Genomic DNA, 19049 nt, shown 5'->3' on the forward strand with positions numbered 1-19049 from the left:
TGCAAGGTTATCAAATATTTTTGAGGCCTCTATGTTGGCCAACTAGCTGTCATCTTAGAGCAAAGTGTGAAGTTGGAAACTAACAAATGCTAGGTTGGTTAGCAGGTTCAGTCCTTAAACCAAAAAAGAGGAAAACACAGACAGAGATGGCTGCTATTTAGTGGTAAGTAAAAGCAATTTATTTATGGACAGAATCCAAAGACAGATAGGCGGGCCAGTCCATATACATCACAGTGATAAAGTTATACTCACAGTCAGCACTTTTTAAAATTAAATGATAACGTTTGAAGCCATGCAAAATTTTACCTTCACACGATTAACGTTTTCTAAAATATAGGCCCTTAAATTACTGTCATGATTATTAATAGTAGAGCCAAAAATCTTTTCATATCTATTAAAGATATTAAAAACATAAAAAAACAAACATTCTGCAGTCCCAACATTTTGACTTAAAGATTTTTTTATTTAAAAAAAGTTAATCACTGCAGTAATGTGCAAAATATTCAAAAATACTGCAGGGTGATAACATATGATACTGTATATAGCAGTTTAATACACAATTCTTATTCTTTAATACACACTTTTTGATCATTTGAGTACATTTCCTTACCTCTGTTACGCAGTAGAAAGTGCATTGTGGTATTAGTACTTTTACTTTAGTGAAGGACTTGCTTCACTGATTTTGTTCCAAACTTGTTACAATGTTACAAAAAAAAAATATCCAAAGACAGAATTACGGTACAAGTTGATTCACAGCAGCTACACAGAAGACACATAATAGTGTAGAGGGAATTCCAGGAGTTGGTAATGGATAGAGAAAGAAATCTAAATTAGAGGTTACAACATACACAGGAAATGCAGTATCATCAAATACTTAAATGTTTAAGTGGAGAGGAAGGATTGAAAAGTAACTGATCTTAAACTGAATTCTCAAACCATTTGAGAATAAATCACACCACCTGTAGGCGTTTGTTTGGTCTAGCAAGTAGATAAAAGAATGGCACCCACACACTTAGACTAAGGTTACCAAATAACTGCAAGGTTTAGTAATATTTCTGATTTGCAAGCTTGAACAACGTGAACATCAAAAATCTGGTACAGTAACGGGGAGCTTCTATGTCAGGTTTGGCTTGTAACTGAAACTGTCCGGATCTCCTGCAGGAGAAATTGGAGCTGACTGACGTCTATACTGAACTTAAAACCGGAGAAGTTCTGATCCGTCTGCTGGAGTTCATCGCCAACGAGAAGTTGCCATCGCGGAGCCGAGGCAAGATGAGAGTCCACTTTCTGGAGAACAACAGCATTGCCATCAATTTCCTCAAAACCAAAGTAACCTACTTTTTGCTTTTTGGTGTCCTGAAAGTGATCCACCAAATTTACAAATATACAAAATTAATCTTATACACACAAACCTCAGTGTACAAGTGTATATGGTTATAGTATTATTCCTCATGAGGAGAACGGTCTTTTCTCAGTATATTTTAATCTTGATTAAATGTTAGTTCTAAAAAGCCAATCAGATTATCCTAAATGTCAAGGTAATGACTTTCAGTTCTTACTGGCAGCTGTAAAATGTTGAACTTCATAGCAGTCTCACGAACGACAGCTTCACACTGCTCTATGCTCTACTGTTAGATTCGGGTGGATTTAATTGGTCCAGAAAATGTGGTGGATGGGGATCGTACACTGATCCTGGGGCTGCTGTGGATCATCATCCTCAGGTTTCAGATTGGACATATTAACCTGGAAGAGGTATCGAATTAAAACTACAGCAGAATTAGTTATCTCCTTTAATTTAAACAATTTATTTATGAATTTAACATATTTAACATTTTCCCTCTTTTTTGGGGTATTTTCCTTTTCCCTTTCCTTTCCCTTGCTCCTCCACATTTTTACTTTTGTCTTTCCATCTTCTTGTCTTTTAAATTTTTTCCATTTTTGCCTTGTTCTCATTTCATCTCACCCCCTTCCCTCCTCCTCCTTCTCAGGGGAACAGCGTAGCTCATCGCTCAGCCAAGGAGGCTCTGCTGATCTGGTGTCAGAGGAAAACATCAGGCTACAATGGTGTTGACGTGCAGGACTTTTCCTCCAGCTGGAGGGATGGACTTGCCTTCAATGCTCTTATCCACGCCCACCGGTAGCATACTTGTGCACACGCATTTTTGTTGTATTTGTGAGGTCCCTCATAAAATATTTCCTAAAATATCCTCAAAAGTCAAAAACTCAAATGGAAACTCAAATCGCTTCTCACAGAGTAAACATACATGTGTCTGTCCATCCCAGACCTGACCTTTTTGACTACCACCGTTTCCATGGTGATAACCCCCAGCGTAATCTGGAGCATGCGTTCACTCTGGCAGAGCGGGAGTTCAGTATCATGCAGCTTCTGGAGGTGGATGACATCATGGTCGCTCATCCTGATGAAAAGTCCATCATGACCTACGTGTCTCTGTACTACCACTACTTTTCCAGGATGAAGCAGGGGCAGACCATCCAGAAGAGACTTGCCAGGGTTGGATTCAGCACAAACATAAACACAGCAGCATTGCATACAACAGAAAAAAAGATCAGTCAGATAATAAATAATATGACCATAATAGCATAATACATAATATTAATTGAAGCCCAAGTGATTCTAAATTTGTGTATAGATGAGTGCATATAAATATATACGACACATACAGACATGCACATGTTATAGATATTAAAGGTGACATATTTCTAATATAAGGCAGAATTGTTTCTGTTTAACTAAACGTGCAGTAAAAATAAAAAAGAGAAGCAATGGGGCAGAGAAAGAGTCTGTATCAGTCTGTCAGTCCATCTTTTCAGACTCAGTCGGCTCTTGTAACTTGATGTTGATTAGCAAAAACCGAGGCTGGTTACAATGGAAAATCTAATCTATAAGGCAGGTTTATTTGTCCCTAAACTCAGATTGTGGGTCATTTTTTTCTTTAAATAATGTGTTGCTTGACATAATGTCTGTCATACCGTTTATAGTGTGGACTGCTCTGCCCCATGTGGTATTGTAACCTGCTCTAAATAGTATAGATTACTGCTACAATGACAAGCTGCTGCTCACACAAAACACAAAACACAGCTGGTGGGATTTTTATTTTGGTAGATAAGAAGGTATTAGTAGCTCAAAGGAGAACCTTTCATAAAAGAGGGGCTGTGGATGTTAAGAATCACATCAGATCACATACAATGAGATGCTGCTGGAGGCAGCAGCAGGAACTCATTCAGAGAACCTCACACCTTTAACACACCGAAGCTACAAGCCTTTATCTGCTTCACACATGTTCCTTCTGCTGTACATGATAATAACCAAGTTAAACTGTTTTGGGGCTGAGTGTTGTCAGATGTTTTTGTAAGGTTTGCATTTTGTTTATTTGGACTGAGGGTTATGGTTGCAGGAGTGAAAGTGCTGTGACTGAACACTGATGCTGCTGTATTGCTTCTCATTCTTAAATAACAACCACATTAGTTAATGGGAGGTGAAACTAATATGTTTAATTTCTCATCTTAAGTCGCGTACACAATGGAAGTGATAACTACAGCTTTGAAAATTATGTTAGAAGCCACTTTTATATTTATTAGTATTTTTGCATTGATAGGTAGGCAACTATAAATCAAAAATTAAGCAAGCCAATCATGTGATGTAATATAACAGCCATGCATTTTAAAATCAACATTGGCTCATATAGCTTGTGATAGTGATAGTGCTCAGGTGCAGTGACCAGCATTTTCAGAATGCCAGGAAGTGACTGACAGCAGCCTTTTGCAATAAGATTGAGCAGTTTCAGATGGACACTTTTTTACCCCAGTGGGGTTGAGGGGACATCAAGAGGGGCAGGTGCAGGATGCAGAATTACAGTTTGCAGAATTAGAGTCAACCAGCAACAATGGGGATAGCCTATTAACAATGAAATCATTAAGAAGGCAAGATAGGTAATTTAAGGATTAATTTAAATGAGCAACTTTTCTTGGTTGCTAATTCTTTGGTTACGAACAATATTTTTGTCTTTGATTTGCCAGTCCAGATTCCATTTTAACATATCAAACCAAAACATCCAGAACACAAAAGTAGGACTTCATTCTTTTCTCCACAGATTGTTGGGATGCTCATGGAGCTGGATGGCATGAAGATCCAGTATGAAAGAATGGTCTCAGATCTGCTTCGCTGGATCAAAACTAAGGTAACAGGTCAATCCCAGAAAAAACACAGGAATATAAGACAAAAAAAACAAAACAATTAATGAATTAAATTTGGTGATTATTTTTTGACTGAAGATGGTGCAGCTGAATGACAGAAGATTCCCAAACTCTTTGAGGGAGATGCAGAAACTGATGAGCGCTTTTAAGACCTACAGAACTGTGGAGAAACCTCCCAAATACCAGGTCAGATGACCCTCACATTTTAAATTCAGCGTCCTCCTTTGTTCATCTCCTTAAAGTTAAGTCTTGTTTTTCCAGGAGCGTGGGGCAATTGAGGCCCACTTGTTCAGTCTGAGGACTCAACTGGCAGCCAACAACCAATGGGCTTATAATCCTCCCGAAGGTACAGAACACTAACAGTCAATTATAATATAAGGGCTGCTATGACAAAGATCGCTCATGCTGTTGTGTATTTGTAAAGGTAAAACTCTGAATGACATCGAGAAGAGCTGGGCTATGCTGGAGAGGGCGGAACATGAACGAGAGCGAGCCCTACAGGAAACGCTGCTACGCCTGGAAAGCCTGGAGCAACTTGCACAGAAGTTTGCCAGGAAGGTAACGCCACTCTACTCATATGAATGTCTTTGTTACAAGTCTCCCAGTTTTGATCGTAATGTTATGGAGTTGCCTGACATATTCCTGAGTAAATTATAAAAACAACTTTGTGATTACAAATCACTGTGTTGTGCGTAGAAATAAATTTCAGTGAGTTTTGGTAATGTTAACCTCAAAATGGATGCGACCTTTTGACCACTCTTGTTCCGCTGGACATATATGCAAGATCTTGTTATTTGTTATTAACAACCCCACAGAAAAGTAGATACACACAACACAACAAAAAAGTATAATTTTGATTTAATTTTAAACTTTTTTTTATTAAAATAGGTATATCAGTTTGGAATCTGTTCAGAATGGAATACCCTTTACTTAAAGCTGGGAAATGGGGACAAACGTGTTGCTGGGATTTTGTGAATTTGTTTGTGTAATGTTAACTTAAAATGGAAACCACTTTTTGGCATCAGAAAGGTTAATCTATGCAGACAAACAGCATTCAAAACCCTGGATCTGATATTCAACTTTCTGCCTGTTTTTATGGCTCCTTAAAAAATCCCCAATAGACTGCAAAATCCTTCCTTTTTGTCTTCTCAGGCAGCTCTGAGGGAGGGCTATCTTGAGGACACACTGCGTCTGATCCGGAGGCAGGACATCCGAGGTCTGTCCACACTGGAGGAGGCTCAGGCAGCTGGCCGGCGTCTGGAGGCCTTGGCTACCGATGCACTGGCCAGGGAGCCACGCTTCACGGCCCTCAGAGACATGGCAAAATCCATCGAGAAAGGAAACTACCACAGCAAGGAGCAGGTCATTGGGAGGTGGGAGGATGAAAACAATGACTTTGTGTAACACTCTTTTTGAAGGGAGAAGAACCAAGAAGTGACATTAATTTAAAAAAAAAACTTGTACTCTACATAATAATATATTTGTTTCTAAGGGAGGAGAACATTAGCCATCGATGGAAGGACCTGCTGCAGCAGCTCCAAGAACAGAGGATGCTTTTGGGAAATGTAGTTGAAACTCTGAGCATCCTGCGGGACATTGAGCTTGTCTCCCAGGAACTGAAAGAGCTACAAGTGAGCTTATTATTCGAAATTTAGTTATAATGACGACACTGGAGTTTTACTTAGATTGTACTGTGAGAGAAGTGGGGTGACTTTAATATTACTCACTGTCCCCTCCCTTATCCCATCTTAGTCCCAAGCCAGTTCCTCTGAACTGGGGAAGCAGCTGACGGAGGTGGAGTCTCTTCTTCAGAAACAAGATCTCCTGGAAGCTCAGATCTCAACTCATGGTGAAACCATCACTGCAATCAGTAGCAGAGCTCTGAAGGTACGCTAATAATTGGCATCTCATGTCCTATTAGTTCACTGTTTGGGGAATTTGTAAGGGTGATTTCTGTCAGACTGACCCACCTCCTTTCTCTCACTCAGGCAAAAGTAAGGGATGGGCAGCAGATTCAGAGCAGAGTGAGAGCTCTTGACACTCAGTACAAATCGCTGGTGTCTCTCAGCAGCAGCAGGTTTGCTTTAGTTTTCTCATTTACAGCATGAGGGAAAAATCATTTATCAAGCAACAGGTCTAAACGTGTAACATTTCTTTGTATGTCCAAAATGGTGGAATAGAAAGTCTAATTAGTCTGATATTCTGTTGCTACATCTCTCACCTGTGCTCATCTTGCCTCACATCTTTCTTTTGCTGTGTCAGGAGGAGGCAGTTGGAGGCTCAGTTGAGGTTGTTTGAGTTCCTCTATGACTGTGAGGAGTTGGAGGCCTGGATCTATGAGCGCTGGTTAAAGCTGCAGACGGCTGGACTTGGAAGAGACCTCAACCACATCCAGGTGGCCGAACACAAGCACAAGGTGAGCCAGAAAGCTGTGTATACGGACACTTGAGCCCATAAGGTTCCATGCTTTGGACTTTGACACTGTGAAGAAGTTTTGTTTGCTTTTTTACACAGGCACGTGTGTTACAGTGGTTTAAGGGTGTTCTTTGTGAATGTGTTAACTCTGAATTATGTGATGAAAAGTCAACTTTTTTGTGCCTCTTGTGAAAAACACAGGATTCATATTATTTTACAGATTGTCAAAACTTTAGAAATGTTACATTGTTATTCTTTATTAAAAAAAGAATAACAAAAGCTTATAAAGCAGATACATGTTTCTGTTTTTTTTTAAATGCCTTAAACTAAAGCAAGACAGGACTCTAAGTCAAAAGATTAACTTAAAGAGGCAGCTTTTATTTGCTGTGAAAACTAAAACCAAAATACATGAACACTGTCACTCGGCGCAGACTGAAATCACAGAAAACTGAATTTTATTTACACACTCCCGGTTCACTATACACAGGTGAAGGAGAAGGGGGCCAAGGTTCCCAGGGGTACAGGGAAGAATCAGGAAAAGTGTCCTCTCTTGCTCCGCTCCACACGAACAGAACAATGCACTTGGAAAGGTCCTTTCCTCACACATGCCACTCTCACTGCGGCACTCACGAACAGGCTTCGGTGTCCAAACTTCCAAACCGAGCACGAAGAATCTGTATACAGAGATCAGGAATTAACACGGAAAACTGTCACGAAGAGAGCTCAAAACTGGCTGAGGCTAAAGTAGCACTGACGAGCGTTACTCAATAGTCCAGCAGCGAGGTACTCTCAGTCACTGCCTTAAGTAGCGAGAGCAAACAAGGTGAGGAGCCACAGGTGATTGCTTGCAGGTGGTGATGGCCAGGGGCGGGAGCCCACAATGAACTCCACCCAGGCAGCAAGTAGAGAGAGAGAGGAGAGAGAGAGGAGAGAGAGAGCGAGACAAAAGCAACACACATGTAGCCACACAGGGCCAGCCGGGCAGGCACCATGACAAACACTACACAAACAAAAGATAAACTAGAACTAACAACTGAACTGGACTAGACTTGACAACATGGAACTAACACCAGAACACAGCTTACATGGAGAACACGACAATGAACAGAGTGAGACTAAACACTTAAATACAGATGAAGGATAACAAGGGGATGGAAACAGGCGGGAACACAGCTAGGACTAATCAAACCTGAGAAGACAGGGAGGAAGCAAAACTAAATACACTGAATACAGGACAAAGGACTATCAAAATAACACAGGAAACAAGAGACACACATTAAGATGTAAACACAGGAAACGGGGGGAGCGAGGGTCATGAAGGGGAGACAGATAATAATGGATTGGATTTATATAGCGCTTTTCAAGGCACCCAAAGCGCTTTACAATACCGCGCCATCGGCCCTACACCAGTAGGCAAGTAGGGTAAAGTGTCTTGCTCAGGGACACAACAACCAGGACAGAGAGCCCAGGGATCGAACCGGCGACCTTCTGGTTACAGATGCGATTCCCAACCCCCTGAGCCACGGTCGCCCGATGAATCAACACGGAGAGAAAATTTAACATGCGCGAGAGACATGATAGACTACACAAGCAACAAGGACACAGGGGAGGCCAAGCACAGAACCATGAATAATATTAACCACAAGAATGTAGAATATTGTGTAAAACATAATCTTAAAAAGAAGAAAACATAAATCCTGAGCTCCGACTCACGGCCCTGACAATATAGAGTTGGACCTACAATAGGTTGCATGCTGTGTGGATTGTTGAGGGATTATGGACCTAAAACCAGGATGCAGGAAACAGTGACTAAACTCTAAGCAAGTTTTAATGGTGATAACCCAGAGAGTAAACCAAGCCAAAATCCAGAAGCTGAATACAAAAAGCAGGAAATCCAAAACATCAAGGGACACTTGGCATCAAGGACGACAGAGACAATACAAGAGGTAACGAGGTAAATGTTCGTCATGTGACAATTGAAACTAATCTTGAGACAAGCGAAGTAGGAATAAAAACAAAGCACAAGTGACAAAAGACTATAAAAATAAAACAGGAAGTAACAAAACACCAACACAATGACTCTAACAAACAAACAAGTGAAACAAAGGATTAAGTCATCGGGAATAACCAATCAAACTAAGACTTAAGAATTCAAAAATACACAAGCTGAAAAAAGTCCAAAGCCCAAGACCACGAAACAATATTTGCCAAGTTTTAAATGAAATGAAAATAACATAAACAAGAAACAGCAATGCAAAGAACAGAAGTGCATCTAAACAAAACAGACAAATAATAACATTTAAATTCTGGTTTAAGTCATGTAATCTGGTTAATCTGACTGTTTTTAGGCTGAACATGACCCCACCTTGAGAATAAAGGCAATTTAAATCTATCTTGACTCTAAATGCCACTTCAAATAAATCATAATTTGATAGGTGCTGGAGGCAGAGGTCCAGGCCCAGGAGTCTTTGTATAAAGGTGTCCTGGGTCGAGGTCAGGATCTGCTCTCCAAACAGAGTCAGGAGAATCAGCAAGCTGTTCAGAAGTGGATCAGGACTCTCAAGAAGCAGTGGAGCCACCTGACTGACGAGGTGACGGGACACCGCGACAGACTGCAGGCTGCCGCTACCATAAAGCAGGTGAATAATAGTGGCGAGCCGGCTCCTTATCGCAAGCCGTGGGTTTTTTTCCCCTTTCTCTCACCCTCTCTCTCGCACTTTTTCCCGCTTCACTCCGTACACGAGCCTTGTGCTTTGCGCTGGGCAGAGGGGGGAGGGGCGGTAGTTACACTCGCAGTAGCACAGGAACAGAGCGGGAGGGAGAGAGAGAGAAAGAGAGCCAGGGACAACAACGTCACATTAGAAAGGTATAGTAATCATCCACAACTATTTTCATTTGCGGATGATAAAGGATTCAGAAAGTTTATTCATGCAGGCCCATATGACAGAGAATATGCATGTTCTTTTTGTTTTCATATTTTTTCTTATTTATATTTAATTGTGTTGTGGTTTGCAGTGTTTTGTGTTGTTTCACTTTAAATTTGTTTAAAAGGAAAAAGCTGAAAATTTAAATAGTTAAAGTTGAAATGTGAATAGTTGTTTTTGTTTTATATGATTTATTTATTACATTTTATGTGGAGTGAATAAATAAAAGTATATTTAGGTAGCTCTGTTTTGAAGTTCAGTTAACGCTAGAAATGTGTTTTGGAGTTTGTACGTGCTTTTTCTCTAGGGGCCACTGTATATATTTATATTTATATATAAATAAAACCACTTTTTTTTTTACATTAGTAATTCCTTTTGTGCATAATTTTATATTATTGTTAATAATAAATTAATTAAATCAACAAAACAACCTGAAGAGCCGGTTCGGAGCCGAAAGAGCCGGTTCTCTAAAAAGAGCCGGAAATCCCAACACTAGTGAATAATGTGTCATTAAAGGCAGAGAAGAAGAAGAGAAGATTGAAAAAAAGCTGTTTTTGTTTAGTGTAGCTTCTTTTTGTCTGTAAACTCCTATCTCTGCTCACAACAAACACATTTTTGAGGTATTACTGTTTTTTTACAGTTAGTCTAATTATTTTGCAGTCAGATTTTTACCTGTGTGCTGCTGTTATTGTGTAGGTTCTAACCATCCTGTCACGTATGTTATGTTTTATTTTCTTGTGTGGTCTTTTGGAACCTGCTCTTGATCTCTATAGACATGCTCTAAGACAGTAACCTTTATTTCTCTGACCAGTATTTTGCAGATGTGGAGGAGGCTAACTCCTGGCTAGGTGACAGGAAGCCACTGCTGATAAGCGAGGATCATGGGAAGGACGATTCCAGCACAGCATTGCTTCTTCAGCGCCACCTTCGTTTGGAGAAGGAGATGGCAGCGTATGCCTCAGAGATAAAGAGACTGTCAGAACAGTCAAAAACTGCAGCACAGCTGACGGCGCTGACTGCACAGCAGGTCATTCTGCATGCTTTATTCAGATATTGTTTCTGTCAGATAGATTTTCCTAACATTTCTTATGTGTAGTTATTAATGAGTCCTTACTAAAATAATATAACATAGTTGAAAGATGTTTCTCCTATGTGTTCCTTACTTTTTTAATCTTCATTTATTGGCTGTTATAAACTGTGATATCAATAAACTGACAAATAGCTAATATTGGCTCTACAACACTGACTGTGATAGTAGATGCAAAGCTATAGGCAATATTTCCTCATCCCTTGTAGGCAGAGCCTCAGCAAGGCAAGATGATCCAATATAGCGATTCCTCTGGGGAAGAGGAGAAGGAGTGGCAAGGAGCACGAACCTCACTATCCAGTACCAGAGGTGGGAAGGGCCCTGTAAGCATCCCCCCTCAGAAAGAGGAAATCAAGGCCAAAGTCCGCTTCAGATACAGCAGAGGTACTGGAGTACTTAGTGTCACTGTTGTGTTGCATAGCATGATAAGGAGTGACTGCTACTCATACATGAAAACACAAGCCTATATTCTGCACTAAATAATCTGCCAGCACTACACTGTGTTATTTCATTTCTCATTTTGATACAGAATGCCCATTTTTCTCTTAAAACAGAAATCTTACTCAGGTCAGACCAAGTCACATAAAAAATATTCATTAAATATTTAGGCAAATTTATAGAGATGCTCTTGTTTACAGAGAGGACCAGATAACAGGCCAATTTAAGAGGAAAAATATCATGCATTATGTCCTTCTCTATTAACCATGTCTGAAAGTGGCTTTACTCCAATTCGCTATTTTCTGTAACACAGGCCAGGTTAACACATTTTTGCATTTCTAAAATGTAGCCAAGTGTGTTGTGATGAACAGACATGGGCTATATCTGAAATCACACAACAGAAAAACACATAGTAGATACTTTATTGAAATGTAAAGTATAAACTAACCTGATTTCAGGTCAGTTTCCGTGGGACCGCAATGAGATTGTGACCATCGTCAGCAGTGAGCCGGATGGAGACAGAGTTGTGGCCAGAGACAGTGGAGGAAACCAGCAGTCCATTCCCAAAACCTACCTGAATATGCTGCCATCCAGTGTATGATCAATACTGAACCAGTTCTTTGGTCAGATTATGAAAATATCACATCTCATTAGTGGACATGCTTTGTTAGTGGGCAGTGTGAAAATAAATTATTATGTATTTTTTTAAAGTGTCAATAACTTTATCACACCCTCTTCAGGTTCCTCCACCCACTCCACCTGCCTCAGCCAATGATATGCCAGAAAGCTCAAGCAAGAAACTGAGTCGTCCAAGGCGAAAACGCTCTATGCGTCGCGGCACAGCTGAGATCCAAACCACATTACTGCCAGACCCCGAGTACCAGAGAGATACTGTGGAGAGCACACAGGGCAGGTTGGACCAAGAGTACAATTTCTTGTACAACCTGGTGAAGGTGAGAGAAAGGAGCAGTATACAGAATATAAACTGTTTACTTAGTTATGTGGGAGGTTGTATTAAGATGACAGATTATTATACAGAAAAGGACATTCAGAGTAGCTGTATTCTAAAATCAGATTTATATTTATATTGGTTTTCAGACAAAGACAAAGAGCCTGGAGGAGATACTGCGTCTTCATCGATTTTACAACAGCTGCCATGAGTTTGAGTCATGGATGGAGGATAAGGAGAACATCCTCAACACCTTCAGCACTGATGGTGACAATCTAGCAGTGGTTCAGGCCAAATATGAGGTGAAGACTTCTCCAGAAAAATATTTCCAAACATATCGTACAAGACTTATCCTACAAACTGAAAACAGGGGATCAACTCATCTGGGTGAAACAAATGTCCCAATACCTCATGATTTTTCTAATTTGTTTAATCCTTAAATGCATCTCTTAAAAAATATTAAGACTACGTCACAGCCCATCATTTTGTTCAGTTAAGATCTCAGCATAAACTGTAACAGCAGTCAGGTGTTTCCTTTTGCTGATGGTGGGAAATTTAGCCTTGTGGGTTTACTTATAAATGAGTAAATAATAGCACATGGTGTTGTCGAAGCTGGCTAGATGGATTCTGATACCAACAGATTTGTAGATGAAGATCAACCTTAAGTTAAGCTCATAAATCATATTATTTATTGGGAAGGAGAAACTTTTAACCTCTAAAGCCAGAAAATCACAGGGTAAATACTGGCTTCCAATTGTCACTTCTGTAGGTTAATCAGAAATGAAAAAATGTGGCTTTAGGTAGAATACATCTGATAAGGCAGCAGTTCATATTAAGTGCCACTGAGTTTTCACTGATTTTCTTCTGTAGCATCAATCTTTCTTTTCAGTGATTTTCACCCAAACAACAACTTTTTTTGTTGCTTTTTTAAATGATTAATTTGAGATTTTTTCTGACTTTTGGACATATTTAAGAGGCCTGATTTTTTTTATTTTCACTTCTTCAGAATAAACTCAGACAAACTCAGATTCATAAAATATCTGAATACTTTGACTCACCCTTGACTTTCTGTTTTAGAACTTTCTGACTGAGTTAGCGAGCGGACGAGGTCAGCTGGACGATATCATCAAAATGGCAGACGAGCTGGTGAAGAGCCAGCACAGTAAACAGAAAGAAATCCAATCCAGAAAGAGGAGTGTTTCCAAAAGGTGCAAAAAAAGTCCAAATCACTCAAATCAGCACAAGGACCCAGATACACAAACTAGATCCTGTGAAAAAGTGATGTCTCATTGTTACTGTTATTAAAATGACAACAGTGAAGGACCCAGTAACAACGGCTTGCTATTATAGCAACATGCTATAATAAAGTGCCTGGGCTGTAGGTTGAGTACAGGACAGCATTTTGGACAGTTTTGGGGCGCCAGAAGCTCCTGATGACTGTGTGACAACTGTGTGATAGTTCTGGGTTCTTGGTGTGTTGCAGGTGGGATCGGATTCAGCAGCTGAAGGATGACAAAGGAAAGGAGCTGCTGAGTACGGCAGATGTGCAGTCCTTCCTGCATAGCTGCGAGGAGGCTAAAGCTCAGCTGCAGGGTGAGCTGTCCCAGCTTGACGAAGTGGACGTGGGCTGCACCCCCTTCACTCTGCTTGCTGAGGAGAAGAACCAGATTCGGGCCCTTAGAGACATCAAGATGCTTGAGGGGAAGATTGCTTACCTGAAGAGCGTTGCAAAGATGTATGGTCTGATATAGTCTGTGGGATTTTGAGGTGTTCTGCAGTTGTCTCAGTAGTACTTAATTGAATCAAAAACACTTTAAAAGTAATTGATGGTTACAAATATGTTAAGCAACCAACCAATCAATCAATCAATCAATCAATCAATCAATCAATCAATCAATCAATCAATCAATAATAATAATTTTAGAAATGTGTGTTGTAATTTGATAGAAATAAGTCATTGTTGTTTTGTATTTGATGTTCATAATGATTCATCAGTGATGTGATATATGTATATAAAGGAAATTAAAAGAGCCATAGACGTGACACTGAAGGTAGCTGCAGTTTTCCTGAGAATAGTTTTGTGAATTACTTTCACATGAATGGGCTCATGGATTGGCCTACACTGGTCTGTACCCTGGTACATGGGCTTTGATGTGTTCATGTGTTCACCGCTCTCCAAATATCTATTACAGATGATAATGGTATCTTAATTTACATTACGAATAACACAGAGCTGCATTAGTCTGAAAGGTTTCAAAGTTAAAACACTTTACATGAACTTCTAGCTAAAAGTGTTTTTTCTAAAGAAACTTCACGGTGGAGTACATCTCCATTCATCTCCACTCAATTTGCTCACATCCTGTGTTACAGGAAGCAGGACTGCAGTCCGGCAGAGAGTGCGGCCATTATGGAGGAGGTTCGAGGTTTGGAGGCTCTGCTGGATCAGGTGACATTTTCCTTCTTTGTTTTAGACTGACTGGAGTGTAGTAGCCAAGAGTGAAGGTGTTCAAACTTCAGTCTGTGTTCCTACAGAACATCTCTTTTGTGCTTGCAACATTTCGTGTTGATTTGCATTGACACTGACATACTCGACATCATTATTTTATTAATAAAAGTGAAGATCTCTTATTTTTTGTATGTACAAAGCAGGTGGTATAAGACTGAAAAGGTACAGCGTTTGGGTCATTATAATTAGGTTTGATATTCTGATGAACACAGACTCAGAGGCTGTTACTGTTTTATTATTGTTATATTATTATTAAATGTTTTGAGTAAAAAAATCTAAAATAAAACTACAAACTAAAAAAAAATACATTTTTGTACAGGTGAAATGTCAAGCATCAGACAGACAGCACCAACTGGAGGAGGCCCGCAGGCTGCAAAGTTTCCAGCAGGAGGCCAAGGAGCTAGAGCGCTGGGGGGGTTCAGTTCAGGAACGGCTCCTGCAGGAGGAGACAGCGAGCGATGTGGCCTCGGCTGTCACGCTGCTGGAGCAACACCAGGAGCTGCAACTAGAAATGGAGACACAGAGGAGCAGGTAAATAGCAGAAACTGTGGACAGCATTCAGTGCTTAGTGTGTTGTTGTTCCATTCATTGAATTGCATTCATTTAATTCTATTTAATTCGAAATAAATTAAATCTGCAGCATCAGTAAATTTAAATGCAAAGTGTTTTAGCAGTGGTTAATAGGAATTTAAAAAAATTATGATGAAAATTATTATGATTAAAAATTATGCTAAAGAATGTTCAAATCATTAATCCTGTGCACGTATTTTTTTTAACTACCATAACGCTTGTCCATAATGAAAGCCATTTCTATCCCCTTCTGACAAAGGGATTGAGAAGATTGGCTCATGGACATCATCATTTAAGTGGACTGTGTCTCTCCCACTGTGTGTGTTTTTGCCAGGCTGAAGGAGATGGAGAACTTAGGGAAATCTCTGCTGCAGGGATCATCCAATGGGAAAATAGGCGGTGTTGACATTCAACAAATCCTTGATAATCTCAGTGCTGAAAGGAGTAGGCTGGAGACGCTGTGGGCTAGTAGAAAGAAGCATTTGGAGCAGGGTGTGGAGCTCCAGAGGCTGAACCAAGAGGGAGACCGGATTGAAGCAGCATTGTCTGGACATGAAGCCCGACTAAAAGTCCAAGATCTTGGGGTGAGGGTGCTCATTTCTCACCTTTTTACATGGTCCAGCTCCTTGAAATGTTACCCTTAAATTTGAATCCTAAATAAGTATTTATAGAAATCTGTGAAATTGCTATAAGTAAAGATTATAAATAGGATGTTCTATCATAAAAATGTCAAAATAATGATTACATTTATTGATGCAGGACTCGGTAGACAGTGTGCACAGTCTACTGGGGCGACAAGATGAACTTGAAAGTCTTCTTATGGCTTTGGATCAAAGAGTGGATAAATTCGCTGAGCGCAGCAAGGAGCTTATCGACCAGCAGCACTTTGCTTCAATACAGTAAGAAAACACAGCAGAAATTGTTCCATAAAGTGGGCTGTCAACTCCATAATTTAATTCTTATGCTGTACTGGAGTAACTTTGCATATTTTGCTTTTAAAAATAATCCTTCTTTGTCTAATCTTAAACCTATTTATCATATACTGAGCCATGGCATAGTCCCGACATTCATCCATGTAAACAAGCTGATTTAGTTCCCTTTATGCCAACTTTCTTCTCATGGACTGTTCCCAGCATACAGAAGGTTTTAACAGGGTGGGTGGGACTAAAGAAATAAGAGTAGAAGAAGTTAGGGATAAATAGAATTGGTTCTATGAATTGGGTACTATCACTCTGTTTGTAAATCGTTCTACAAGTAGAACACACATCACTGCAAAATTAGCATAATGCAAATCTAAGCTCATCTGTTTGCTACTTCAACCTAACAGGAAAGCTTTGATGCAGTATGCACACAGTTTGCAGAGCACCAAGGCTGTTTCTTTTCCATACGACATGAAACCGTGCCATCTAGCTGTCAAATAAATTACAACACCACATGTATACCATCTCTGCTACTTTGATTAAATGGCTTGTGAGGGGTCATGCCAATCATCTTCTCAGGCAGATGGCGGGGAACTGTTTATATTATTAGTTAAATTGTCCCTCTAACAACCAATATGTTCAAGTCAATAACCTTAAAATAAACTGCGTCACCAATCTTTAAAACCTCAATGTTTTTCTTACAGCATTAAGGAACGGAGCAGGAGCATCCAAAAAGCCAACAGGAGGCTGAAAGAGAGCTGCAGGAAGAGGAGGAACCTACTGCTGGACTCCAAGAAATACCAAGTACTATTGTCAAAATGCTAAAAACAAGAAAACATACTTTACTTTATGTTGTTTATTGTGTCGAGTACCTGCACTGATCATAATATCTACAGGAGAGCGCTCAGATGAATGTTATAAGTTCTTTAATAATAATTATAAGGGTGAATTTGCCTGGTGTTTCGTGTGGCAGGAGTTCCAAAGAGATGCGGATGAGCTGCTGTTGTGGATGGAGGAGAAGTTTAAGGTGGCAGAAGACGAGTCCTACCGAGACCCCACAAACATCCTCTGGAAGCTGAAGAAACATGAAGCGGCTGAGAAGGAGATGCAGGCCAACCAAGTCTGGTTGGATAGACTTGTTCAGGTAAAACACCTCTAACTTTTCACCCAGCATGATGACTTCTGTAGAGGAAACAACAAGTGTTTGACAGTGACTCTGGCAACACATGCACAGTTGCATATATTGAAAAGACGACTTGCACTTTGGTGAGATGTCACTTTCAGTACATATGTGTGTGTTTGTGATAAGCTGGGAGAGGAGATGATTGCTGAAGAGCACTACAACAGTCAGAGCATCAGCAGGAAGTCTTCTCAGCTCACGAGTCGGTGGAAAAGACTACAAGACAAGATGGCTGACAGGGGGGACAGGCTGAGACAGGCGGGGCAGCAGGAGCAGCTGATGGAGCTTTTGCAGGTAAACTACTGATGGAGAAACTGGATAAGACGTTTGTGTGGTCCAGTTCAGTGATGTTGGTGCCTTTTATGGCTTTTTGAGGAAATTACCAGACAAATAATGCTGTCTGTGTAGCCCATCCAAGAAGTTTGTACTTCAGTCTTGATTTGTGAGATTGTAGCATTTATTAATGCTAGGTAATCAGTTAATTAGCACTAATATATGTATGAATGCACTTTGCCAACCTAGCCTACCTGCATTAATTGATAACTTTACACCCCAGCCTCTTGTATGCCTCAAATATGCTCACCACTGGCTCCCAAAAAAGCAAGAAGAACACAGCTTAACTTTGAGACTTCACAAGCCTTTAGGTGACACTATAACTGACCCCTGTCTTTTATATACAGTTCATAGTTTCTGGCCAAATTTAAATTTACACTAATTTTAGAGGTCAACTGGAGTAAAAAATTAAAGACCATCCTTCCCAGGAGAAGTAATTGCTGTCCAATCAGAGCTTCATTCTCAGAAAAATCTTGTACTTTTCCTCCACAGGATGCCAAGCTGAAGATTGAGGCCATCCAGTGGATGCTAAACAATGCTGCCAAAGGTCACGACCTGCGCTCCAGTCGACAGTTGCTGAAGGTGAGGACAGGCCTGCATTGATTTAATGACGCTGGGTTTTACAGTTAGACATCAGTGAGTACTTTGTGTGTGTGTGCTCATGCAGGAGCATCAGCAGCTGGAGCAGGAGGCCAAGGAACTGGCAGAGAAGATCAACTCTATTGTGAGCAGGGCCAAACACCTCGCTTCCAACCACTTTGACTCTCAAAGGATCCTCCAGGAGACAGACGCCTATCTCACTTTGTAAGTTACTTTGAATCTTCAAACAAATAGATATTTGCATTTATTGCATTTAGAGTAACTTCAGTGCATATAAAACCAAGTGCATGGTGAAGAAAAGAAAGGGGTACAAACAAGATCAGGTCAGGGTGTCTCAGCTAAGAAAACGATCTGTTGAAGTAAAATGACAAAAGGCAAAATAACAACAAAAATAAAAGTGGATGACAAGGACGCTCACACGGAGACAAAATCTGAAAGACACAGATACATAGAATACAATTTCCTATGTCACTTCAGGTTTTATCTGTCATTGTCTCCTTTGGGGTATTTTATTCTGTGTGTAATTAAAAAGTAATAACATAAATATAGTCCAGTGCTCACTTTAGGTTATCATCATCTTGACTTTATAACCTCTGTGTGGCAGATTCAAGTCCCTGCAGAAACCTCTGGACGAGCGTCGAGCACAACTGGAGGCATCTGTGTCGTTGTTTGGATTTTATCATGATGTGGATCTTGAGCTCAACTGGATCTCTGAGCATGTTCCTGCCTCTGGATCTACAGGATATGACAAATCTCTGGCTGGGGCCCTCAGCCTCATGCAGAAACACAAGGCACGAGCTGGGTTGCAGTTCTTTATCTATAAAACCTCCCCTTTTCCTTCATTTGTTAACTGAGCTGAGAGCTCAGTTGGAATTACAATGGACTCAAGTGATTTGACACATTCACAGGGCT

General features: G+C 40.2%; 1 protein-coding gene across 1 annotated transcript in view; it reads left to right on the forward strand.

Annotated features, from left to right (window-relative positions):
• The window catches only part of sptbn5 (spectrin, beta, non-erythrocytic 5), a 68258-nt gene that overhangs the window by 5762 nt on the left and 43447 nt on the right, over positions 1–19049 (forward strand). Inside the window, exons 3-33 of the mRNA XM_085391325.1 lie at positions 1162–1329; positions 1636–1752; positions 1989–2137; positions 2284–2512; positions 4113–4199; positions 4294–4401; positions 4477–4561; positions 4640–4773; positions 5368–5588; positions 5708–5846; positions 5968–6102; positions 6204–6292; positions 6478–6631; positions 9066–9269; positions 10366–10581; positions 10851–11025; positions 11538–11674; positions 11820–12032; positions 12178–12330; positions 13106–13236; positions 13512–13763; positions 14399–14474; positions 14854–15065; positions 15439–15688; positions 15864–16003; positions 16729–16828; positions 16998–17168; positions 17334–17498; positions 18030–18119; positions 18205–18341; positions 18742–18928. Coding sequence (XP_085247451.1) covers positions 1162–1329; positions 1636–1752; positions 1989–2137; positions 2284–2512; positions 4113–4199; positions 4294–4401; positions 4477–4561; positions 4640–4773; positions 5368–5588; positions 5708–5846; positions 5968–6102; positions 6204–6292; positions 6478–6631; positions 9066–9269; positions 10366–10581; positions 10851–11025; positions 11538–11674; positions 11820–12032; positions 12178–12330; positions 13106–13236; positions 13512–13763; positions 14399–14474; positions 14854–15065; positions 15439–15688; positions 15864–16003; positions 16729–16828; positions 16998–17168; positions 17334–17498; positions 18030–18119; positions 18205–18341; positions 18742–18928 — 4824 coding nt within the window. The remainder of the gene's footprint in view (positions 1–1161; positions 1330–1635; positions 1753–1988; positions 2138–2283; positions 2513–4112; positions 4200–4293; positions 4402–4476; positions 4562–4639; positions 4774–5367; positions 5589–5707; positions 5847–5967; positions 6103–6203; positions 6293–6477; positions 6632–9065; positions 9270–10365; positions 10582–10850; positions 11026–11537; positions 11675–11819; positions 12033–12177; positions 12331–13105; positions 13237–13511; positions 13764–14398; positions 14475–14853; positions 15066–15438; positions 15689–15863; positions 16004–16728; positions 16829–16997; positions 17169–17333; positions 17499–18029; positions 18120–18204; positions 18342–18741; positions 18929–19049) is intronic.

The sequence above is a fragment of the Rhamphochromis longiceps genome, linkage group LG19 (assembly GCF_057381845.1).
Source record: "Rhamphochromis longiceps isolate RC_006_pf linkage group LG19, R_longiceps_female_GT1.1, whole genome shotgun sequence".
NCBI classification, from domain to species: Eukaryota; Metazoa; Chordata; class Actinopteri; order Cichliformes; family Cichlidae; genus Rhamphochromis; species Rhamphochromis longiceps.